This window comes from Chiloscyllium punctatum, chromosome 22, assembly GCF_047496795.1.
Source record: "Chiloscyllium punctatum isolate Juve2018m chromosome 22, sChiPun1.3, whole genome shotgun sequence".
NCBI classification, from domain to species: domain Eukaryota; kingdom Metazoa; phylum Chordata; class Chondrichthyes; order Orectolobiformes; family Hemiscylliidae; genus Chiloscyllium; species Chiloscyllium punctatum.
The window spans coordinates 60,770,344-60,796,017 of record NC_092760.1 but is presented as its reverse complement, the minus strand read 5'-3'; the positions used below and the strand labels follow the sequence as shown (position 1 = coordinate 60,796,017).

Sequence of the window (25,674 nt, the reverse complement as noted above, 5' to 3'; positions counted from 1 at the left end):
TAGAATATGAAGAGATAGCAGTTATGTTACAACTTTAAAGAGGTCAAGCTAATACCAATCCTCAGAACAGCTACATTAACCTTGGAAGGGGTACAGAGCAGATTCACCAGAATGATAGTAAGAGGTAAAATTATGAGGACAGTTTGCATTGACTGGGCAGGTATTCCCATGAATTTAGATGGTTTAGGAATGTTCGGGGAGGCTTTGTGGTAGTTTTGCTGCACTGTTAATCCAAGAATGAGCTGAAAATGTGTTGCTGGAAAAGCGCAGCAGGTCAGGCAGCATCCAAGGAGCAGGAGAATCGATGTTTCGGGCATGAGCCCTTCTTCAGGAAGGAGGGCTCAAGCCTGAAACGTCGAAATCTCCTGCTCCTTGAATGCTGCCTGACCTGCTGCGCTTTTCCAGCAATACAGTTTCAGCTCTGATCTCCAGCATCTGCAGTTCTCACTTTCTCCTGTCAATCCAGGAACCCAGATAATGTTCCAGGAACCTGGATTCAAATCCTGCCATAGCAGATGGTGAAATGTGAACTCAATAAAAATCTAGAATTAAGAGTCGAATGATGCCCATGAAACAAATTGTCAGGAGAACACATCTGGGTTTAGGGAAGGAAACTGTCATTTTTATATGATCTGGTTTACAGGCAACTCCAAATCCATAGCAATGCGGTTGATTTTTGACTGTCCTCTGGGATAGACAATAAATGCTGGCCCAGCCAGCAACACCTTCATTTTGTGAATGAAATAAAACAAGTCAAGGTGTTTAAGATCATGAAGACATGCTATAGGGATACGTTAGAATGAGAATTTTTTATGCAGTGCATTGTTATCATCCGAATTTTTAAAATTCATTTGTGAATGTGGTCTTCAATGTGCAGGGCAGTATTCATTGCCAATCTCTGACACTGAATGAAAGAATGCTGGAGACAAATTAAATACTAACTTTCAAAAGACAGCATACCACAATAAAACAGCATGCTTGATTAGCACTAATTCCAACACCTTAAGCATTTGCACACCCCACCATTGATGAATAGTGGCTGAAATGTGTACCATTGTTTTATATTTGTTCATACCTCTCTGGTTATTTAGATGGATGCAGCATGAACAACACTGAAGAAGCAAGCTTAACTTCATCCTGGACAAAGCAGTCTGCTAAACTGTCACCCCTCCCACCACTTTACACATTCACACCCTTCAAAACCAATGCATGGTGGCAACAGTGCAGACCATCTACAAAATGCACTATAACATGCACAGTTCAACAGCACCTTATAAATCTCCAACCATTACTATCTAGAAGGACAGAGTCAGCATATGAATGGGAATCCCAGCACTTACAAATTCCCTTCGAGTAACACACCATTATGACTTGTAACTATATCACACCATTCACTTTCACAGGGTCCAGATCCTTCTGTGGGTGTGCCAACAGTACATGGACTGCAGTAGTTCAAGAAGGCTCCATTCTTTCAAGGGTAATTAGCAATAGGTAATAAATGTTGGCCTAGCCACTGACATCCACTTCCCATGAATTAATTTTTAAAAACTTGAAGAGGACAGATTTTCAGGGTTGTGGACAGAATGCTGGGGCTTGATTGGACAGTCCTGTCAAACAGTTGATATAAGTAAGAGAAATGTTTAATGAACCTCCTTGAGGTTTTGATGAGATTTTAGAGTGAGTTGATGAGGGTAATACTTTTGATGTGATTAATTACCAAAGAGCAGCATAAAGAACTTTGAGTAAAGATGGAACTCATGAAATAAGAGTCAGCAATATGGATGCAAACTTGCCTGAATGACAGGAAATGAAGAGTAGTGGTGAATGTTTGGTTTTCAGATGGGAAAGTGTTAAAATGGAGTCCCCTGGATGTGAGTGTAATACATTTTGCTCTTTCTATAAACATCAATAACCTAGATTAGAGTGTATTTGGCAAAATTTCAAAACCTGAAGAAGAAATGAAATTTGTAAGTATTGCAAACCAGGAGGAGAATAGCATAGAAATTCAATGACATAAGACAGCTTGGCGGAAGGATGATCAAGTAGCAGTTGAAGTTTAATGCAAAGAAGTGTGAAATGATTGATTTGGTAGGAAGAACACCAAGATACAATATAAAATAGTGTACGTCCTGCCACTGCATTGGGACAGGAAATCTGTGCACCTGGAACCGGAAGTCAGTGCCCTTTCAGCCAGAAACTGGATGTTGACATCTATTCCACCCAAAGACGCGTATGGCTGGGGCACAAAAGGCTTGCAACGCACTTACAACTGGCAGTCTCCTGCCCACTTCACTTCCCAGCACCAGTAGCCACTCCACTTAACACTCTAGTCCACACTTTGGTCATAGTCCCAGTGTAGATAATGACTGGACTGGTTACTGTTGGGACTGACTGGATCCAAGAGTTTCTTTCTTCTATCATTAAATGTAGCACCTTCTTGATCATACCGTTCAGGAAATTCAATTTGTAATAGTTTTGGCCACCTCGGTTACTGAAATTAGCAGTTACCTGTGGCAAAAGTGAGGACTGCAGATGCTGGAAACCAGAGGTTACCTGTGGCATCACTAGTAGTGGTATGACAGGCACTATGATTACATGGGTGGTGAGTGTGCCCTCTGCAGTTGTGGTTAAGGTAACTTAATCATAATAGAGGATACAGTTCTAAATGGAGAGCAGGAGTTGGCTGAATATGTACCTAAATATTGAAGGTGATAGGACAGGTTGAGAGATGAGTACACAATTTCACAGAGTTGGTTTTAACAATAAAATAAAAGTTTATCAAGTAAAGGGAATGCTGATAATGTAGAATAAATTAGATTTCCATATAGTGCAACCATAAAGATTTTAGGAACACATGGGAACATATTAATCTCAAAGTACTAGGGTGGCACGGTGGCACAGTGGTTAGCACTGCTGCCTGACAGCGCCAGAGAGCTGGGTTCAATTCCCGCCTTAGGTGACTGACTATGTGGAGTTTGCACGTTCTCCCCGTGTCTGTGTGAATTTCCTCCAGGTGCTCCGGTTTCCTCCCACAGTCCAAAGATGTGCATGTCAGGTGAATTGGCCATGCTAAATTGCCCGTAGTGTTAGGTAAGGGGTAAATGTAGGGGTATGGGTGGGTTGCGCTTCGGCGGGGCAGTGTGGACTTGTTGGGCCGAAAGGCCTGTTTCCACACTGTAAGTAATCTAATCTACTACTTGACAGATACCAAAAATACCCCTTACATATTACTCACAGGTTAAAAAAAAAATGCCTTCTCCAATAGCTAACTTAGACTGTAACTGCTATTCCCAGTCTGGAAAATCAGACAGCTTCTTCCTGGAGCTTCCATTTACCAAAACTTAAACATTCTCAAGTTCAAAAATCTCTTCAATGTTTTATCCAAACACTCTGATCTGGGCCTACTACTAAACTCCTTACTCTAAGGTAATTTATATTTACAGTCTTCTCCCTTGTTCAGGATTACTGTGTTATACTGTGAACCTGCAACATGTATATGGGTGAGGGCTAAGTCAAGCAGGTTTTTCCAACTTGATGGCTCCTCTTCTCCTGCTGTAAGCCTAAGACCCGGCAGCTATGACCTGCAGAAACTTGACCAGCTGAGTCTGTAGTTGGTGATGAGCCACAAATATGACAGCTCTAAAATGTGTGACCGAAACTTCACAACAAAATGCAAGATATAGTGGTCAGATAATATGCACAGATGTAAACTTTTCAATGTACTGAAACTGCATTTGTGATTTGTGGGGTGGCATCAGATAAAACTGACCATGAAATCTCCTGGATTGTTGGACACATAAATGTTTAATTAATGAACTTAAGGAATTTATCCAATCAGTGCCTAAATGTGACTGCAGTTACCACACTAACACAGTTGACTCTAAATGTCTGCAAGGAAGAGTTGGGAGTACATCCTGACTTCCCCATGTTTCATATCCTAGGAACAAATTAAAACTACCATTGCAGTGAACAACTCTCCAGAACTCATTTTATGAAAGAATAGAACTGATGCCCAGATTATTAGGAATGAGAAACATCTCACAAATGAATAGAAGGAAAACAATTCTGTACCAGTCAACTTTGTGGTGATATTACTACATGCAGTTATGCGAATTGCAAGAAACAATTACAAAAAGGTCATAAAAAACAGGAAAAACCTCATTACTGGCAGGATGTAAAGATTTTGTACAAGTCAGGAGTTCTCTTCCTTCCTTCATTAGAAATCTCAGAGGTGATTTAACTTTGCAATGTCAGTCATTTCCTATGTTGCTCTGTAACTCAGCACACCAAGGCAGTCTTGAACTCACCGAACCTGTTTGCATAGTGGTGATCTTTGATGATACATTTGCTATAAATTAATCCTGTAACAAATAACACATGTTGTTATGACATAGATTGGAGAGGTGCACTGTTTCCTTTTCTTATTCCATCCCTCCGTTGGTCACAAGGTTTTAAAATTTAAACAGCTTGGTGATATGGTCAATTATATAGGTCTCAGGTTGGGGGTCTTGTGGTGCAATGGCAGTGTCTCTGCCCCTGTCAGTTGGTCCTGATTCAAGTCTCACCTACTTCACACGTACATCCGAACAGGTTGATTAGATTAGATTAGATTTAGATTAGATTTTACTGTCAAATATACCTCAATACAAGAGTACAGGAGTATAGTGAAAAGTGTATAGAGTTTCTTCTTTTCACTGTACTCCTATATTCAGGTATACATGACAATACAATCTAATCTAATCTAAATTTAATCCAATCAGTGTGTTCTGGCACATGAATGGGGTAGGTGAGACTTGAACCAGTACCAACTGACCCAGAGCTTGGGACATTACTATCGCGACACAAATTAAAAATATCCATAGGTGTCACATTGTGTCAGGTTCAGTGTTAACAAGCAAGTCAGGTGTGGTATGGAGTGTGAGATTTTTAAAAATGTCACCCTATTTAAACAGAACTCAAGTTCACACTTTCTTGGGAGAGCTTTATTTCAGTTAAACATACTTTATAAACTTTCACCCCACTAATTACTACATTTATACAACCAATTCAGACCCCATTAACTCTTAATTAATATAACTACTACCTGTTTTCATACACACTCAACACACACTCCAAATGACTGTGCATGTTTTTGGAATAACTGCAGTTGGCTGAATTCTCTTTGAATCATGTAGGGTAAATTTCATGGAAATACCCTTCAGGAACTCTCCCCAAGTGATAAAAATTACTTTCAGTGGGTTTTAAGTTCACACAATTGACAGAGAGGAACTGCAAAGCAAGAGGGAGAGCAGTGAAATGTTGCCTTCAAATAGGTCAAATTCTCTTGTCACATACTGGACCATGAGATCTCACCATGAAAGTTCTCTAGATTGCATGACTCTATCCAAGCTATCTGCTCTTTGGAGGTGTAACATAGTCAGTGTTGCATTTAATGCCTTTTCCTTAGTATAGTTTGTTTTAACATTCTAGATATGTTTCTAACTTTTTGGTTTTACTGGCTGAAACATATGCATACAACACACAGATTTGAGTTTAACAATAAAGCATAAGCTTATTACACAAAAGAAATTAAGATAACATATTTAAATGGGGTTACATAATTCATTAAACATATGGCTGGATCACCTCTCCACATAACTATGTTTACACTATGTGATGTAATTTGCTTTGTGGCTCTCAACCCAGTATGATTCCTAAAAACAGATGATTTCAATGTTATTTAGGAACAAATGGAGGCAACATGGCCTCTTGAGTTTGTTGCACCATTCAGTTGGATGTCGTGAGTGATCTGTACCTGAACTTCATTCATCAGCCTTAGCTCCACATGATTAGGCTTAATTTACTACTGACTTTGTTTATCGTAAAAACACCACAATTTTAACATTTTCTTCCTTTATTCATTTTTTTCTGGTTGTTGACTATCCCTAGTTGCCAATTCCTAGTAGACCATCTTTTTGGGACAAAGGTGTTCATTATTGCGTTATTATTGAACAATGAACCATTTCAGACATTATTCAGAGTCAATCCCATGTTATGGATTGAGTAAGGCCAGCTGGTTTCCTTCCCTGAGGGACATTCCTGAACCAGTTAGACTTTCAAGACAATATAACAATTTTCTTGTCAGTTTTCTAGGTATTGCTCCTTTCCTCTTTTGATTCTTGATTGGTTATATTTAAAGGCAAAGGCTAGCATTTCAGTGTCTCAACAATGTCCAATTCTTCTTTTACAAGCACAAAAACAGAAATTGCTGGAAAAGCTCAGCAGGTTTGAGGAAGGGACACCAGACCCAAAACCTTAACTCTGATTTCTTTTCACAGATGCTGCCAAACTTGCTGAGCTTTTCCAGCAATTTCTGTTTTTGTTTCTGATTTATAGCATCTGCAGTTCTTTTGGTCTTCCTCTATAAGTCTTGATATGGAGGTGCCAGTGTTGCACTGGGATGGATGAAGTTAAAAATCACGTGACACAGGTTGTGTTGACCTGTTGGACTATAACCTGGTGTTAATTTGTGATTTCTAACTCTATAAGTCTTGACAGGGAATCTGGCAGAGCATTTAATCATGGGACAAGGTTTTGGGAGATATACATCAAGCCAATCATCACATGTGAAGAGAAAATAAATTTTTGGTAAACATCCTCTAACAAATCCATGTGCTCACTGCTGATAATGAGGGTTCCAATAAACTGGAGAGACCAAATACAGATTGGATGATCAATTTGCTGAAAAGATCTGTTCAAATTGCAATTGATCTCAAGCTTCTGGTCAATTGCCGCTTAATTCTCGTCATACTCACATTGACTCTGATAGCGTTCCAGTGAAACTCAGTAGTAGTTCAAGATATAACCACCTTATCTTTCAAATTGGCATTTAATCGTATTCTGCAATCAATATCTAATCAACAATTTTAGATCATAATTATCATACCCAGGAGCATCATAAAACAAAACTTAAAATTGAATTGCAAAAGGAGATACGAGCGTGTGCGATCAAAAGCTTGGTCAAGGACACATGTTTTAAGGAATGCATTTGAGGAGAGGAAAGTGAAGAGGATAATGGTGGGAATTAGGGCCAGTCACCTAAAAGCATGGTTACCAATGGGGAAAGCAATCAACATCAGGTTGCTCAAGAGGGCAGAAATGGAGGAACATATAGATATTAAAGGATTAATAAAACAAAGAACTGCAGGTGCTGGAGATCTGAAACAAAAACTGAAATAACTGGTGAATCTTCATCAGATAAACCATTAACTCTGCTTTCTTTCTGCAGATGCTGCCAGACCTGCCAGTTATTTGGTTTTGTTTCAGAGTTCAGAGGGTTGTAGGCTACATTCCCTTTGGCCTACCAATCTTGGAGATCCATGTAATGGCTGCAAGAACTGAAGCAAAAATGCTAACATGGTGATTGATGTTCACAGACCCTCAGGGAGTGGTCATACAGCTTAGAGAGAATGTTGATTATAGGGCTGGAGAATGTTTCAGAGATAGGGAAAGGGGAGTCAATGGAGGGAAAAATGAGTACAAGAATTTTAAATTCAAATGTTTATCAAACTAGGAGCCAATGTGCAGTAGAGCAGAGGCTATTACAGGTGAACAGGACTGGGTTTGATCTAGAATACAAGTAGCAATGTTTGAATGAGCTAAAGTTTACTGATGCTGAAAAATGGGAAGCTGGCCAGGAGAGAGATTAAAAGAGTTTATTCTTGAAGAAACAGAAGCATTCTTGGGGGAAGACAGTTCAGTAGTTTGAGCTGAGACAAAGGTGAAGACGGGTGATGGAATGGAGTGGAAGCAGGTATGGTGATTGAGGAGATAGGAAATGATCAGCATCAAGTAAGGTGCAAAGGATATGAACAACCTGGTTCAATCTGAGATAATGGCCAGGAATATTGGAACAATGAGAAGGGACAGAATTAGTGATGGGGTCTGAAGAAAATGACAGAGGAATTTCCAATGTTTGCTTGATGGTAGTGACTAGGAGATTAATTTTGACTGTTGTGGACTGTCAGCCACTAAAATTCGGTTGTCAACAACATTGTAAAGAGAGTAATTGTAGGTAAAATTCCCCATGGCCTTCTGCTTAGTTAGCAAACAGCACTGAACTCACAGCTTTCCATCCACTCTCAAACTTGTTTTTCCTTTAATTTGTGTTAGCTGTTAGACAAGAATTTCAGATGGATAGCAGTTTTGAAAGCAGGCATTTCCTTCTGTTTATTTCCTGCTTCTGTCTGCTCCTTGCACATAATGCCATTCACTTCCATGATTATTCATATCCAAGTTTAATTTCTTCACACACTTCAATTTACCATTTCACTCTTCATCCTTATCTTCACACGTTGCATTCACTTTCCTCCTTTCTGCCTCTTTTTATTCTGTGCTGAAAAACAATTATTCAGCTTTAAAACAGTTTATAAAATAATGCCATTTATAAAAGGATTGTTCAGTAATAAACTTGAGTTTTTAAACAAAACGAGTATATTGTTCGGTTTTTAAGAGAAACATCAATAAAAGCAACGACTAGGAATTCTCAAATGTTCTAAATGTAATGGAGATAGATGAATCAAAATTTACTTGATTCTGCCTCAAAGGGGATGAAATTGGTTTTGAGCAAGTGTGATGTAGGTGATACTGATGTGTTATTTTTTGTTGCATCATTATCATTGGTTTGCCATCATAAAACATTACTCTCTTGTCCTGAAGATCTCGACTCAAATCCACTTTTCCCACTTCCCAAGGCACTACCTTGAGTCCTTGGTCTTTTCTTTTTCTTGACTTGTTATTTTTGTTCCTTGCTCCTTGGATTTAAATTATGACTCAGAGGCTAACAACCTCAGAAGTGAGGCAGAGTTTGCGTGGTCCAAGTATGGATCAATGGGGTGTTAATTAAGGTGTCCCTTTAGGCGAATATATTTTGAAGAGTGGAGGAGTTCTCTTTAGTGTCATGGGGCCAATATTATTCGCCAATCAGTATCACTAAGACAGATTATCTGGTAAATATTATCTCACTGTCTGCAGCACACAAGTTGACTACTGTATTTCCTACATTGCAACAGTAAGAACACTTTATACGTATTTATTAGACTGAAAAGAACATGTGTAAAATGTGAATACTGTTATAGGAGTGCATGTCTTTCTCTTCTTTGATTTGTTGCTTCTTAACTTCCTCCTACCATAACTGCTCCACTAGTGCCACAGCAGACAAAATACAGCAGAAATCCTGTTTGATGTCAAACAGCAGAAATCCTGTTTAGATGTCAAAGTGGGATTTCAAACAATGTAATGCTAACAAAGTGGGAGGAGTTCAGAAAAAACAACTTGACATTGATGGAAATAAAATGGATGAGCTTCCTGAGGAAGGAAATATTATTGTTAATGTTAATGAGGCCTGAGGACTAAATCCAGACCTGCACCAGGCTTCCTCATTGAAGATTGGAGTGGGATCTTATTTTGTGCCTATGTCCATTTCAGTTCAGGATTAAGAGCCTGGAGGTGTTCATCCAGTTGTTTTGTGAGTCATCCTAAGGCCAGTTAAGGATCCCATACTTAAGGTTTTGAGTCAGGGCCACTGACACAACTAGTAGATTTTTGTTGGAGATGGTGGAACAGCTGGAAGCTTGAGAGACAACTACTACTTATAGGCTGGGATCCTCCAGGAAGTAAGCTTGAGTTTCTTCTAATGTACAAGCGAGGAAGGCAGCAGGAAATGTATTATTTTCCCTAGTCACTGCTCATTGCTGTTTGAAGTTGAAAATGGAAGTCTCCTACATGCAAAAGAAGAGAAAAGCACAAGGTTGCAAGACATGGAGAAATGAGCATACACCTGTCCTTGAACAGATGATAACTGTTACCATTTCAGGTCTGAAAACAGACCAAGAAAATACTAATCCAAGTGCAGAACAGCTCATATCCTGAGAGGGACAATATAAATCATCAACTAAAAATATACAGCTTATATACATATTAATCTGGGACAATCAACATGAATTGGTTAAGAGATGGTCAATGAAGGTCACACATTTGATGTAGGCTCCATGGACTTTAGCAAGTGTTTTAATGATGTTTCACAATGCAGATTTGGTAGCTGTGAAGGGTCCGGTAAATATTTGACAATTATTGTCTGAAAGGTGGTTAAATGCAGAAACATTCACTGCATCTTAAAAAAATAATTAAATCTGTGCCATAATCTACAGGGTTATGGTTCAAGAATTGGAAGCCAACTGGCAACACTATTGGATATGCTAAATGACATCCATATGTGACATAAATTCTCAATGTTATTAAAGTCTGTGAGAAGATTTGTAGCTCGGGTGCTCGTTGTTGTGGTTCTGTTCGCCGAGCTGGTAATTTGTGTTGCAGACGTTTCATGACCTGTCTAGGTGACATCCTCAGTGCTTGGGAGCCTCTTGTGAAGCGCTTCTGTGATCTTTCCTCCGGCAGTTGTAATGGTTTGAATCTGCCGCTTCCGGTTGTCAGTTCCAGCTGTCCGCTGCAGTGGTCAGTATATTGGGTCCAGGTCGATGTGCTTATTGATTGAATCTGTGGATGAGTGCTATGCCTCTAGGAATTCCCTGGCTGTTCTCTGTTTGGCTTGTCCTATAATAGTAGTGTTGTCCCAGTCGAATTCATGTTGCTTGTCATCTGCGTGTGTGGCTACTAAGGATGGCTGGTCATGTTCATGGCTAGTTGGTGTTCATGGATGCGGATCGTTAGCTGTCTTCCTGTTTGTCCTATGTAGTGTTTTGTGCAGTCCTTGCATGGGATTTTGTACACTACATTGGTTTTGCTCATGCTGGGTATTGGGTCCTTCGTTCTGGTGTGTTGTTGTCTGAGAGTGGCTGTTGGCTTGTGTGCTGTTATGAGTCCTAGTGGTCGCAGTAGTCTGGCTGTCAGTTCGGAAATGCTCTTATGTATGGTAGTGTGGCCAATCCTTTGGGTTGTGGCATGTCCTCATTCCGTTGTCTTTCCCTTAGGCATCGGTTGATGAAATTGCGCGGGTATCCGTTTTTGGCGAATACATTGTCTAGGTGTTCTTCTTCCTCTTTTTGCAGTTCTGGTGTACTGCAGTGTGTTGTGTCCCTTTTGAATAGTGTCTTGATGCGACTGAGGATGTCACCTAGACAGGGGACGAAACGTCTGCAACACAAATTCCCAGCTCGGCGAACAGAACCACAACAACGAGCACCCGAGCTACAAATCTTCTCACAGACTTTGAACACCTACGGGCGAGAGACGCTAAGACAAGCCAGGAAATGGGAATCCTGTGCCAACCGCCTAAGCACCACATAAGAACAACTCCGGTTCCTGCATGAATGCCGAAAGAATTGAATCCTTCCACCATGGGTCAGATACAGACCACCAGTCAACAACCCACAATCCAGGAATCCAGACAAAACAGATTCAGGATGATCCAGGTAATGATTACAGATGCTCACAACAGACATCACAAATGCAGACAAGAAATTGCACACCAAAAATCGTTAATTTCAAAAACCACCAATCAGGAATGGACCCGGCCCATAGAACAGGCCGACACCATAGGACAGAACAGGACCACACACCGCAAAAAAATGGCACTAAAAGAAAAAATGGCCAAACTAACACACAACAGAGAGGACACCACAACACACACCTGGATTAGAAACCTCTCCCACAGACAGCTCACAGACACGGAAAGAACAATACTGGCCAAGTGACTCAACTACAACCACAGGGACGCCAATACAGCAGACTTCCTAGCAGCACTAGAATGCACACTCAGGAACAATGGACTGACAGAAGAGACACAACAAACAGACAAAGTATCGTACCCCTGATAACAAGGAAAAGACAAACACATAACCTCAACACCAAGGAGAGGGACGCACTAAAATCACTAAGAAACGATAAGAATATAATCATACTACCAGCAGACAAAGGCAGAATGACGGTCATCCTGGACAAAGCAGAGTACATCCAAAAAGCGCAACAACTACTTGCAGATACCAACACCTACCAATAGAGGGAGTTTGACCCCACCCCACAGCTCACCAATAGGATAAGCAATACACTGAGGAACCTACAAAAAAACGGACAGATAACCAGGTTTGACCTACAAAGAATGAAACCTGAAAGCAACAACACCCCCAGATTCTATGGACTACCTAAAGTGCACAAACCAGACATCCCATTCAGACCCATATATCACTACCAGGGACACCATCACACAAACTGGCTAAAGAACTACAGCAGAAACTGAAACACCTGATCAGCGGATCCAGACAGTGTACAGTCAACACAGAAATTCTTGGACATCATCAGAAATATACACATAGACAAGGAAGAAACCATGGTCCCATTTGATGTAACGGCACTGTTCACCTCTATCGACAAAACCCTAGCCAGAGAAACAATAGCCAACCTGTAGACATACAGAACAGACAACAGGACATTGAACCTATCAACAAAGACGGCATACTCAAACTACTGGACCTGTGCCTCACAACACACTTCACATTCAACAACCAAATATATGAACAAATCAACGGCACACCTATGGGCTCACTCATCTCTGGATTCATAGCAGAAGTGGTAATGCAGAGATTAGAACAAACAGTCTTGCCACAAATTCAACCCAAACTCTGGGTCAGATATGTGGATGACACCTTTGTAATCATTAAAAACACAGAAATAGAGAACACACACCGGATCATCAACGCCACACTCACAGGAATCCGAATCGGTAGAGAGGAAGAAAAGGACAACCAGCTCCCATTCCTAGACGTAATGGTACAGAGAACACCTAACGGAGAATTCACCACAAAGGTATACAGGAAAGCCACACACACAGACCTAGTCCTAAACTATGAAAGCAACCACCCTAACACACACAAAAGAAGTTGCATCAAGACACTATTCAAAAGGGCCACAACACACTGCAGTACACCAGAACTGCAAAAAGAGGAAGAAGAACACCTAGACAATGTATTCGCCAAAAACGGATACCCGCACAATTTCATCAACAGATGCCTAAGGGAAAGACAACGGAACGAGGACATGCCGCAACCCAAAGGACTAGCCACACTACCATACATCAAGAGCATTTCCGAACTGACAGCCAGACTACTGCGACCACTAGGACTCATAACAGCACACAAACCAACAACCACTCTCAGACAACAACTCACCAGAACGAAGGACCCGATACCCAGCATGACCAAAACCAATGTAGTGTACAAAATCCCATGCAAGGACTGCACAAAACACTACATAGGACAAACAGGAAGACATCTCCTAATCCAGAAGGAGTATTTGAATTACTGAGGCCGATCTGAAAAAAGACAAAAAAATTGTTATTAAAATATTAGTAAATGCAAACACTTATTAAGTTGTGCAGAACAAACTCAGTGACTGAAGGATCTATTTGTTCCCTGGTTTGCTTCAATTACTATCATTCAATTGCAACAAAACTGTCCACCAAATATTATGTTCAATTCTGGGCCTCAGTGCATTGTGATATGAACAATATGATTTACATATATTTTTCATTTATCCCAAGTTTGAGTTCTTAGATTCTGGATTGGTGAGTGACGCGGATGTTTTTTTCTTAGATGACTTACAGTGTGGAAACAGGCCCTTCGGCCCAACAAGTCCACACCGATCCTCCAAAGAGCAACCCACTCAGACCCATTCCCCTACATTTACCCCTTCACCTAATACTACGGGCAATTTAGTATGGCCAATTCACCTAACCTGCCCATTTTTGGACTGTGGGAGGAAACCAGAACACCTGGAGAAAACCCACGCAGACACGGGGACAATGTGCAAACTCCACACAGACAGTTGCCTGAGACAGGATTGGACCCAGGTCTCTGGCGCTGTAAGGCAGCAGTGCACTTGTGTGTCTGAAGTTAATAATTAAGTTACAAGTATATTCTTAGCCATAGTGATTGATTTTAAAACAGTTTTTAAGGCTTAGCTTTAGAATTAATGGTCTTTTGTGTACCCTGGTGGGAGTTACAACCCAGCAAGATAGATAAGCTCCAACAATTTTTGAGAGCATTTGTAGCTCAGGTTGAGGTTCTGGATGTAGGTTTGTTCACTGAATTGGAAGGTTCGTTTTCAGATGTTTCATCACCATACTCAGTAACATCTTCAGTGAGCCTCTAAATGAAGCACAGATGGTGTAAACCGCTTTCTATTTATATGTTTGAGTTTCCTTGGGCTGGTGACATAATTTCCTATGGTGATGTCACTTTCTGTTCTTTTTCTCGGGGGGTGGTAAATGGGATCCAAGTCAATGTGCTTGTTGATAGAGTTCTGGTTGGAATGCTTCTAGGAATTCTCATGCGTGTCTCTATTTGGCTTGTCCTAGTGTGGATGTGTTGTCCCAGTTGACGTGGTGTCCTCGCATCCATATGTAAGGATATTAGTGAGAGAGGGTCATTTTGTGGCCAATTGATGTTCATATATCCTGGTGGCTAGCTTTCTGCCTGTTTTTCCAATGTAGTGTTTGTTACAGTTCTTGCAAGGTATTTTGTAGATGACATTAGTTCTGCTTGTTGTCTGTACCAGGTCTTTGAAGTTCATTAGCTGCTGTTTTAGTGTGTTGGTGGATTTGTGGGCTATCATGATGCCAAGGGGTCTGAGTAGTCTGACAGTCATTTCTGAGATGTTGTTGCTGTAAGGGAGAGTGGCTAGGTTTTCTGGACATGTTTTGGCTGCTTGTTTGGGTTTGTTGCTCAGAAATCGTGTTCATTGGGTACCTATTCTTTTTAAATACACTGTATAGGTGATTTGCCTCTGCTCTGCGTAGTTCCTCTGTGCTGCAGTGTGTGGTGGCTCATTGAAATTCTGTTCTAATGCAGCTTAATTTGTGGATGTTGGGATGATTGCTTCTGTAGTTCAATATTTGGTCGGTATGTGTTGTTTTCTGTAGAAGTTTGAAGTTCCCCATTGGCTGTTTGTTCTACTGCGACATCTAGGAATGGCACTTTGTTGTTGTTTTCCTCCTCTTTAGTGAATTTTATGCCAGTAAGAGTATTATTGATGGCCTTGAATGTTCCCTCTAATTTATTTTGTTTAGTGATGACAAAGGTGTCATCCATGTAGCTGACTCAAAATTTGGGTTGGATAGTTGGCAGAGTTGTTTGAGTTTCTGCATTACTGCTTCTGCTAAGAACCCTGATATCGGAAATCCCATGGGTGTTCCATTGGTTTGTCTTTAGGTTTTGTTGTTGAAGGTGAAGTGTGTGGTAAGGCTTAGATCCACTAGCTTGATGATACTGTCTTTGCTGATGAAGTTGGTGGTGTCTGGTGTATGTGTCTTTGGTTCTTCTAATAGTGTAATCAGTGTTTCTTTGGCCAGGTTTTATCTTTTTCTAGTCTTTTTTAGCACTTTCCTTTCTTGTGTATTGAGTGTGTTTCCTTTTTCCTGCTTAATGTTGGTGTGACTACCTGTCCGGTGGTTTGCTGGGTTTCTTCTGTGAGTTGGTTGTCTTTCACTGTTGTTTCTAAGGCTGCTAAGAAATCTTTCTTGTCTGCATCCTGGAAGTTGTAATTTAATCCTCTTACTAAGATGGCTTTTTCAGTTTGTGTTAAGGGTGAGTTAGATATGGATGAGGATAGACACCACTTCGACTGGAACAACACATCCATGCTAGGACAAGCCAAGCAAAGTCACGCACAAGAATTCCTAGAAGCATGGCATTCCAACTGGAACTCTGTCTACAAACACATTGACTTGGATCCCATTTACCACACCCCTCCCCGAGAAAAAGAACATGAAATGGCATCACAATAGGAAAAGATGTTACCACAGGAAATGACATCACCAACCCAAGATAACGCAAACATATAAATAGACAATAGGCTACACTACCAGTGCTTCATTCGGAGGGTCACTGAAGATGTTACTTAGTATGATGATGAAACATCTGAAAATGAACCTTCCAGCTCAGCGAACAAACCTACATCCAGATAAGGTCCAGTTTAGAAGGTCAGGTGAGATATTTCTTTAGCTTAAGGAAAATATCCATGGCTCAGACTGTGAGTTAAATTTTATGTTTTGAACAGTCCTGTGAAATCCAAGGATAATGGCTGTATAGACTGATGCTCTGGAGAAGGATATACAGTAGTGAAATTAGGTTAGAGTTAGTGTTAGTCCTGGACCCAAGGTAATTGTGATAAAACCCTGAAAAGGTTAATTAAAGCTGAGTATATTAGCTGAGGCACATGAATAATACCAAGAAAAAGTTATTGAAGTCCCAGTCTATAAAGTAAGTGTTTTAAACTTACCAGGCTGCTAGAGATAGGGACTCTGGTGTGAGTACTATATGATTGGTGTTTTTGAGTACTCTACTTGCAGTGTGTTTTGAATACAATACAACATTTGTTGTTTGTCTTTCAATGTATAAAGAAGTGCTTTGGGAATAGTGGGATTATACTTTTAATCTTGGTTTAAAAATCTCCAAGTATCTAGGCCAGAGATCAATGTGCTGACATCGTTTGCCGCCTTGACTTTCAGTTTCAAATGTCACTGCCACACATAGACTTCAGAAGTCCTTGCAGAAGAAACAAAAATGAATGAGAATGCTGACCACCATCAGCACACGTTGCAACATTGTGCGCCATCTACAAGATGCACTGCAGAAATTCACCAGACTCCTTAGACAGTACCTTCCAAACCCAGGACCACTACTATCCAGAAGGACAAGGGCAGTAGTTACAATGGGAACACCACCAAGCAATTCATCACTTGGAAATAGAATGTTACTGGGTTAAAGTCCTGGATCTCTCACCATAACAGCATTATTGATTTACCTACAAATGGACTGCAGTCATTCAAAAAGGCAACTCACCACCACCTTCTGAAAGTCAACTTGAGATGGGAAATAAATGCTGGCTGAACCAGTGATGCTCACATCCTACGATTACATTTTTAAGACATTTCAGGAACATGCTTTTGGGTTCCTATGTTCTACATAGCTGCTTTTTAAAAACTAATCAGTAAGTAGCTGTGCAATCTATATTTAATTCTAACTTTACTTTGTCCTTTCTCTAGATGCCCAGAAGATGAATACTTGTGAGCCATTAACTGAACACCCAACTATGTTCACGAATCCAACAGAAACATCATTAACGGATCTGGATCACGCAAACTCAAACAATGAATTCAGCTTTGAATTTACTACCCCATCAGACAACAGAACTTTAGTACCTCGGAAAACAAATTCCTTTCTGTCAACCTCAACTGATTCAACCCTCCATTCAGCCCCCTCCTCAGAATCGCATAGTACTGCAGAGGAAAGTTCCAAACTTTCCAGCAGTTTGATTATGCACTTGGGTGAGATTCTATGAAATGAACATTAATTTACTTATGCTATAAAATCAGAGCAAAATACCTGAGTGTTGTAATGATTGAAATAGCATCCCTAGATGGGAAATCAAACACATCCTATCTTGTCAGAATGGATATTCCAAAGGTTCATTTTGAGGAACAGAGCCTTGGCCAACATTCATCTCTCATTCTATTGCCAGTATTTTAGATCCAGAAACTTAAGTTGGAGGGTAAATGTCCACACAGCCTGGTGTAGCCTCTTTGTTTCTATATCCACAGGGAAGACATGACAAGGTAAATCTTGAAGTTGTGCTTGGGTGATAATAAACATTGAGTTTAAAAGTCATTGCAAGCAGGGAGGAAGATATTCTAAAGTTTCAAGGTGCTGTGCAGGACATGAGACAATTAATTCTGCTTCCAGACAAGGACAATTCAAAGGAATTAAAAATTGGATGCTTAAAGCCTACAAAAAGCCTCCAACCATTGTTTCTTTCTCCAAGAAACATAGAGTCAGAGTCATACAGCATGACATGCCGAACAAGTTTCCAAACTAAACTAGTCTTGCTTGCCTGTGTTTCGCCCATAAACCTTTCCTATTCGTGTACCAATCCAATTTTTAAAAAAAAATGTTGCAACTACACCTACACTTACCATTTCTTATGGCAGTTCATACCACATATGAACCATCCCCTGTGTGTTAAGGTTGCCCCTCAGGTCCCTTTTCAATCTTTCTCCTCTCACTTTAAAAATATGCCCCTAGTTCTGAACTTACCTTTCTTAGGGAAAAGACATTTACTTTTATTTTATCTAGGCCCCCCATGATTTTATAAACCCCTACAAGGTCACCCCTCAACTCCAGTGAAAGTGGCCCTAACCGATCCAGTCAGTCCTTATAACGCAAACCCTCCAGTTCCAGCAACTTCTTAGTAAATCTTTTCTGAACCCTCATAGCATTGTTTCGGCATGCCATGCTGTATGACTCTGACTCTATGTTTCTTGGAGAAAGAAACAATGGTTGGAGGCTTTTTGTAGGCTTTAAGCATCCAATTTTTAATTCCTTTGAACTGTCCTTGTCTGGAAGGACAGAAATGGTATGAATAACCTAGAGAGGTGGGCAGTGAAATGTGGTAGAAACTCTGGGAGAACTCTTTGTTCATCTTTAAAAGTAATCCACACTATTCCTAGTTTCCAATTATGTGATCAATATGGACTTCAGTAAAGCGTTTGACAAGTTTCCTCATAGTAGATTAGTTAGCAAGGTTAGATGACATTGTATATAGGGAGAACTAGCCATTTGGATACAGAACTGGCTGGAAGGTAGAAGACACAGGGTGGTGGTGGAGGGTAACATTCAGACTAGAGGCCTGTGACCAGCTGTGTGCCACAAGGATCAGTGCTTTTCATCATTTATATAAATGATTTTGATGTCCACATAGGAGGTATGGTTAGTACATTTGCAGATGACACCAAAATTGGACGTGTTGTGGACAGCAAAAAAGGTTACCTCAGATTACAACGGGATCATGATCAGATGGGCCAATGGGCTGAGAAGTTGCAGATGGAGTTTAATCAAGATAAATGTGAGGTGCTGCATTTTGGTAAGGCAAATCAGGGCAGAACATACACACTTAATGGTAAGGTCCTGGAGGAGTGTTGCTGAACAAAGAAACCTTGGAGTGCAGGTTTATAGTTCCTTGAAAGTAGAGTCACAGGTCGATAGGATTGTGAAGATGGATAGAGTGAATAGCTAAGGTATTTTCTGTGGGGTGTTCTGACATTCTGTGGGGTGGTTCTGACATTGCTCTGTCCCTTTTCTGCACAGAATGCAGGAAAGATAAAAATTACCAAAACTACAGGGCATAGGTTTAAGGTGAGAGGGGCAAGATTTAAAAGGGACCTAAGGGGCAACCTTTTCATGCAGAGGGTGGTGCATGCATGGAATGAGCTGCCAGAGGAAGTGATGGAGGCTGGTACAACATTTAAAAGGCATCTGGAAGCGTATATGGGTATAGGCAGGGTTTAGAGGGATATGGGCCAAATGCAGGCAGATGGGACTATTTTGGATATCTTGTCGACAAGGACTTGTTGGAGTGAAGGGTCTCTTTTGTTCTGTACAGTTCTATGAATCAATGACTCCTCATCTGAATGGTGCAGTCTTCATTCCTCACTCGTTCACTTGCGTGTTAGATTCATGGCTTAAGACATTAACCTTAAGATTCATGAGAATTGAGACACCGGTTATGAAGATAGATTGAAGGGTTGGGATTGTTTTCCAAAGAGAAGAGTAAGCTGAGAGAAGATTTGACAGACATATCAAACTTTTTCATGCAGGTTCAGGTATGGCAAGCAGTGCCTGTGAGTCTGGTGAAGGTAGGTTCAATCAAGACATTAAAAATGGGATTAAATTGTATCCTGAAAGGGAAGAATGTGAAGGAGTGTCAGACAGAAGGAACAGTATTACATGAGATTTTCAATTAGAGACCAGATATAGACATGATGGGACAGATGACCTCCCTTTGTGCTGTAACAATTCTATGCATTCATGAAATACATAATCTTCTACTCAAGAAGTGCTATCTTTTCAGACTAAGCTGACACACTAGATGCATTTGAGATGTATTATGAGAGACCTCACACATTCACTAGCTGGTAAAGAGTAAGACCAGATATTTCCTTGGGGTTATGTTACCATGACTTTTTTGGAAAGCCCTTTTATATACTTTGTACATTTACATTGTACTTCCAGTCAAATGAGAACATTGAATTTAGACTAACTCTGAGAAGATTATCCCCAATCTCACTTTATTCTCCACTGGCATATAATATGATTCTCTGCTGGATCATAAGCATGCAGTTTGGGTGTGTAATAAACTCATGGTGCTTTTGGTTGCAAAACAAAGTGCTTGACTTTGAGTATGTCCAAGAAAATTAAATTATAAACAAAAATATTTGAAATGTATTTGAGGGTTTCTGTCAGAATGGATTTACTCTTCTGGGTTAATTACTAAAATATCTGCTCCCAACATTGAACTTCACTTGATGGAAGAGTGCATCATGGATTGGACATTGTTCTCTCCCTTTTCTGCACAGAATGCAGGAAAGATAAAAAACACCAAATTCCTTGTTCTGAACCTTGTGTCCCAAGAGAGCTTGAAAATCACATAAGATGAAATTATCTTAGCTTATTTTTAAGGATTCAGCAAGGTCACCTATGTCAATCTGGATCTAAGGCAGTTGTTGAGACAAAATACCAACACTCCATTACTTGTTATTAGAGTTTATTAATTACTCAGTCTTACATTTATTTTCTGATCAAACTGTTTAGACCTCTGGAACAAATGGGACTTGAACCAGGGTATCCTGGTCTAGAGATAATGACACAACTACTGTTGATAGTGGGGGATTTTGGTGATATTCCTTCAATGTTGCGGGGAGGTGGGGCAGTGGTTAGATTGTGTCTTATTGGAATAGTCATTACCTGGCATTTATGTGGCACAAATGTTACTTGCCACTTGTCAGTCCATTCTGGATATTGTCCAAGTTTTGTTATATTTGAACATGAATTAATCACCTCTTACTATGGATTGCTTCAGTATCTGAGTTGTCACAAATGGTGCTGAACATTGTGCAATCATCAGAGAATGTTGCCACTTCTGACAGTGAGAAGAACTAGGTCAGAAGATCTGGGCTTAAGTCCCATGATCCCTGGATATGTGTACAAGCTATCTGAATAGGTTGATTAGAAAAAAAAGATTTGTCTTCTTACATGCTTGTTGTACCTGCAGTATTAACTTCAGTAACTCATGAACAAGAACACCCAAATCCCTTTGATGTTCAATAATTTCTAACTCCTCACCATTTAAGAAATACCATGTATTTTTATATATCCTACCAAAGTGAATCAACTCAGATTTCTCCACACTGTACCAATTTTTGCCCCCTCACCTTGCCTCATGTTAGTATATTCATCCCTGTCCTACATGTTGTAAGGTAGTTTACCAATCTCTCATGCTGAACCTTATCAAAAGCCTCTCAAAACCTAAAAAAAAATCCACTGGTTCCCATTTATCTATTCAGTTAGTCTTCAAAACATTCCTGCACCTTTGTAAAATATGGCTTCTCTTTGATAATTAATACTGCCCATTCCTACCTTTAATTTCTGTGTCTTGTTATCATATTCTTTATTATAAGTTCTATTTTTTTCTAGCTGATGCTAGGCTAAGAGGTCAGTAATTCCCAGTCTATCTCGTTACTTTCTTAAATGGTGGAGTTTCATTTTCCACCGTCAAATCTTTCAAGTATTATTGCAGATTTTATGGAATTTTGAAAGGTCATCAATGTATCTACTACCTCAACAGACACCTCTGAAAAGTAGATCATCAGGTCCAAGGGATTGATCTGCTTTAATTCCTATTAATTTCTCTCATTTTTTAAACTAATAATAATATTTGCATTTTCTTATTTACAGTAGTTCTGAAAGTCTCCATTATTTCTGGGATGTTTTTAATATTTTCCTCTGTGAAGACAGACACAAATATTTGTTCAGTTTTTCTGACTTTTCTTTATAAATTTTTCTGACTCTGTATATAATGGATCCACATTTAAAAATTAGCATTTGCTTTATTTTGTAGTTTCTTGGCACAGATCATCTTATTTTGAGTGTGGCTAATATTTGTCTGTTTATGTACTCACAGCATTGAGCCTGGCGGCATTCATTTTGTTCGTGATCTTCGTGGCTACTTTGGTCTGTTGTCTCAGAAAGTAAGTTTCCTCTTAAGGTTTTGAGCATTGCATTGAAATGGGTGATAGAATTGTAAGAATATGTTGAAGATCCTAACTTTACATGGGGGGAAATGTGTGCTGAACATTAGTCAAAGGCTAGAGGTCTACATTGCTGGTGCATGCATGTAAATATATCATCAATATTAATATCTTTAACTGAAATGCATAGAAACTCAACGACAGGACAACGCAAAATTGATTGGGCCATGATTCAGGTAGGCTAATGCTTCTAGCCATTGGAATATTAGGACATTATTGACTCTGTGTCCTCAATACCTCATTTTAAAAAAATCTCAATGCCCTTTTGAGAAGGATATCTTTCATTCTAACTCAAAAGATCTGTGATTGACTCTAAAATGGTCTGTGTTATTTCAAATGCTATGGCTGCTGAGTTTCAAAAGGGCAGGTCACCACACCTTATCAAGGACAATTAAAGATAGACAACAAATGTTGGCCTTGTCATTAATGTTAATACCCCATAAATAAATGAAAAACATAAATTATGATTGTCTGCATCCGTTAGATAGTTCATGAGTTTGAAGAAGCATGAGGCGAGTAAAGCCTAATTGTGGGACAAAAGCTGACACTGAGTCAGTAACAACTACATTTATATTGGTAAGGATTTACAACCAGAAAATTAAATGATATCTGCAATGAAAAGCTCAAAACAGTAACCATGAATGTACTGGAGTGTATTTTTAAAAATTGCATTTGTTAATGTCCTTTACAGAAGGACAAAACAAAGCTGGGTGGGAGGATGAACTGAGAAGAGGATACAGAAATGCTTCAGTGTGATTTAGATAAGTTGAGTGAGCAGGCAATTGCATGGCAAATGAAGTATAATGTAGATAAATGTGAGGTTATAATGTTTTATAAAACTGTAAAAAGACTTCTTTGCTCCTTTATTCTATGCCTTAGCTAATGACAGCAAGCATTGCCTGTGCCTTCTTCATCACCCTGTCTACCTGTGCTTACACCTTCAGAGGACTATGGATTTTACACCATGGACCCTTTGTTCCTCAGTATTCCTTCACTACTTAGCATTCATTATATGTGTACTTTTTAGACCTCCAAAAATGCATCACCTCACACTTATCAGGATTAAATTCCATCTGACATTGCTCTGCCCAATTTACTAGCTGATCAATATCAGACTGCAAGCTCAGACCATCTTCCTCACTATCAACAAGACCATCAATTATTGTGTCATTTGAAAACTTATTAATTATACCTTCTACATTCTAAGACAAGTTGTTAATGTACAGCAAGGATTCCAGCACCAAACCCTGTGGTACCCTGCTGATCACAGGCTTCCAATCACAAACATTACCCTCCATCATCATCCTTTGTCTCCTAATTGCAAGCCAATTTTAGATCCAGTTGGCAACTTGCCTTAGATCCCATGGGCACTCTCCTTCTGGACCAGCCTTCTATGTGGGACCTTGTCAAAGGCCTTAATGGAGTCCATGTAAACCACATCAATTGCACCACTCTCATCAATATATTTAGTCAATTTATTTTTCAAAAAATCAGTTAAATTAATCATACAGGATGTCCCACTAACAAATCTGATGACAATGATCAATGCTTGCCTTTTTAAGTGTAGTGTTGTTTGGTAGCAGTGTCCTACTGGAGTTTTCAGAAATAGCAGAGGATGTTTGGGGCTGGATAATTGGGGCTCTTTCTGGAGTAGGTGGGACCTCTACAAACAGGACAGTCTTCACCTGAACCAGAGGGGTACCAGTATCCTGGGGGGGTGGAGGCGGAGTGACTTGCTAATGCTCTTCAGGTGAGTTTAAAGTCATTCAGCAGGGGGATGAGAACCTAAATTGTAGTTTGTGTATACATGAGGTTGATAGTAGTTAGCTCAGAAATAAGGTTTCAGGGTCGCAAGAAGGCATGGGCAAGCAAGAAGTTGGTTTGAAGTGTGTCTACTTCAATGCCAGGCATTTCCCGAATAAGGTGGGTGAACTTGCAGCATGGGTTGGTACCTTGGATTTCAATTTTGTGGCCATTTTGGAGACATGGATAGAGCAGGGACAAGAATGTTTACTGCAGGTTATGGGATTTATATGTTTCAGTAAGCACAGATAAAATGGTTAAAGTGAGGAGGCAGTGTGACACTGTTAGTCAAGGACTGTATTATGGTTGCAGAAAGGACATTTGAGGTCTCGTCTACTGAGGTAGTATCAGCTGAGGTTAGAAACCGGAAAGGACAGGTCACCCTGTTGGAGTTTTCTATAGGCTTCCAAATACTTCCAGAGATGTAGAGGATAGGATAACAAAGATGATCCTCGATAGGAGCGAGAGTGACAGGGTGGTTGTTATGGGGGACTTTACCTTTCCAAATATTGACTGGGAATACTATAGTTAAGTATTTTACATTGGTCAGTTTTTGTCTAACGTGTGCAGGAGGGTTTCCTGACATAGTATGTCGACAGGCCAACAAGAGGCGAGGCCACATTAGATTTGCTACTGGGTAATGAACTCGGTCAGGTGTAAGATTTGGAGGTAGGTGAGCAATTTTGTGACAGTGACCACAATTTGGTTATGTTTACTTTAATGATGGAAAAGGATAGGTATGTACTGCAGGACAAGAGTTATAGCTGGAGTAAAGGCAACTACATTGCGATTAGGCAGGACTTAGGATGCATAGGATGGGGAAGGAAACTGCAGGGGATGGGCACAATTGAAATGTGGAGCTTATTCAAGGAACAGCTACTATTGATCCATGATAAGTATGTACCTGTCAGGCAGGGAGGAAGTTGTTGTGCGCAGGAGCCATGGTTTACTAAGGAAGTTGAATCTCTTGTCAAGATGAAGAAGGTGGCTTATGTTAGGAAGAGATGTGATGGCTCAGTTAGGGCACTTGGCAGTTACAAGTTAGCCAGGAAAGACTAAAAGAGAGAGCTAAAAAGAGCCATGAGGGGACATGAGAAGTCATTGGTGGATAGGATCAAGGAAAACCCTCAGGAATAAAAGAATGACTAGAGTAAGATTAGGGTTGAGAGTTTGGTGCTGGAAAAGCACAGCATCCGAGGAGCAGGAAAATCAATGTTTTGGGCAAAAGCAGTCCTCACTTTTGCCTAGAGTAAAATTAGGGCCAATCAAGTATAGTAGTGGAAAGTTGTGCGTGGAGTCAGAGGAGATAGGGGAAGAGCTAAATGAATACTTTTCATCAGTATTCACACGAGAAAAAGACAATGTTGTCGAGGAGAATACTGAGATACAGGCTACAAGACTAGATGGGATTGAGGTTCACAAGGAGGAGGTGTTAGCAATTCTTGAAAGTGTAAAATTAGATAAGTCCCCTGCGCCAGATGGGATTTATCCTAGGATTCTCTGGGAAGCAAGGGTTGAGATTGCCTAGTCTTTGGCTTTGATCTTTATGTCGTCATTGTCTACAGGAATAGTACCAGAAGACTGGAGGATAGCAAATGTTTCGTTGTTCAAGAAGGGGAGTAGAGACAACCCTGGTAATTATAGACCAGTGAGCCTTATTTTGGTTGTGGGTGAAGTGTTAGAGAGAATTATAAAAGATGAGATGTATAATCATCTAGAAAGGAATAAACTGATTTGGG

The 25,674-nt window shown here is 40.0% G+C and overlaps 1 protein-coding gene and 1 long non-coding RNA gene across 6 annotated transcripts in view; one reads left to right on the top strand and one right to left on the bottom strand.

Annotated features, from left to right (window-relative positions):
• lyve1a (lymphatic vessel endothelial hyaluronic receptor 1a) overlaps positions 1–25,674 on the top strand; it is a 65,158-nt gene that overhangs the window by 22,926 nt on the left and 16,558 nt on the right. The window contains exons 4-6 of one of the 2 annotated variants that reach the window (XM_072592460.1): positions 17,036–17,317; positions 22,006–22,072; positions 22,824–22,867. In XM_072592460.1, the coding sequence (XP_072448561.1) occupies positions 17,036–17,317; positions 22,006–22,072; positions 22,824–22,854 (380 nt within the window). In that variant the 3' untranslated portion in view covers positions 22,855–22,867. Of the gene's footprint in view, positions 1–17,035; positions 17,318–22,005; positions 22,073–22,823; positions 22,868–25,674 lie in introns of those variants that run through there. The other variant, XM_072592459.1, reaches the window with a different exon arrangement.
• LOC140493704 (uncharacterized) overlaps positions 789–25,674 on the bottom strand; it is a 53,288-nt gene continuing 28,402 nt past the window's right edge. For all 4 annotated transcript variants that reach the window (XR_011963741.1, XR_011963740.1, XR_011963738.1 and 1 more), the window contains 3 exons: positions 13,161–13,303; positions 8,304–8,374; positions 789–4,361 (listed from right to left, as the gene is read on the bottom strand). This is a non-coding gene — a long non-coding RNA (uncharacterized lncRNA). The remainder of the gene's footprint in view (positions 4,362–8,303; positions 8,375–13,160; positions 13,304–25,674) is intronic.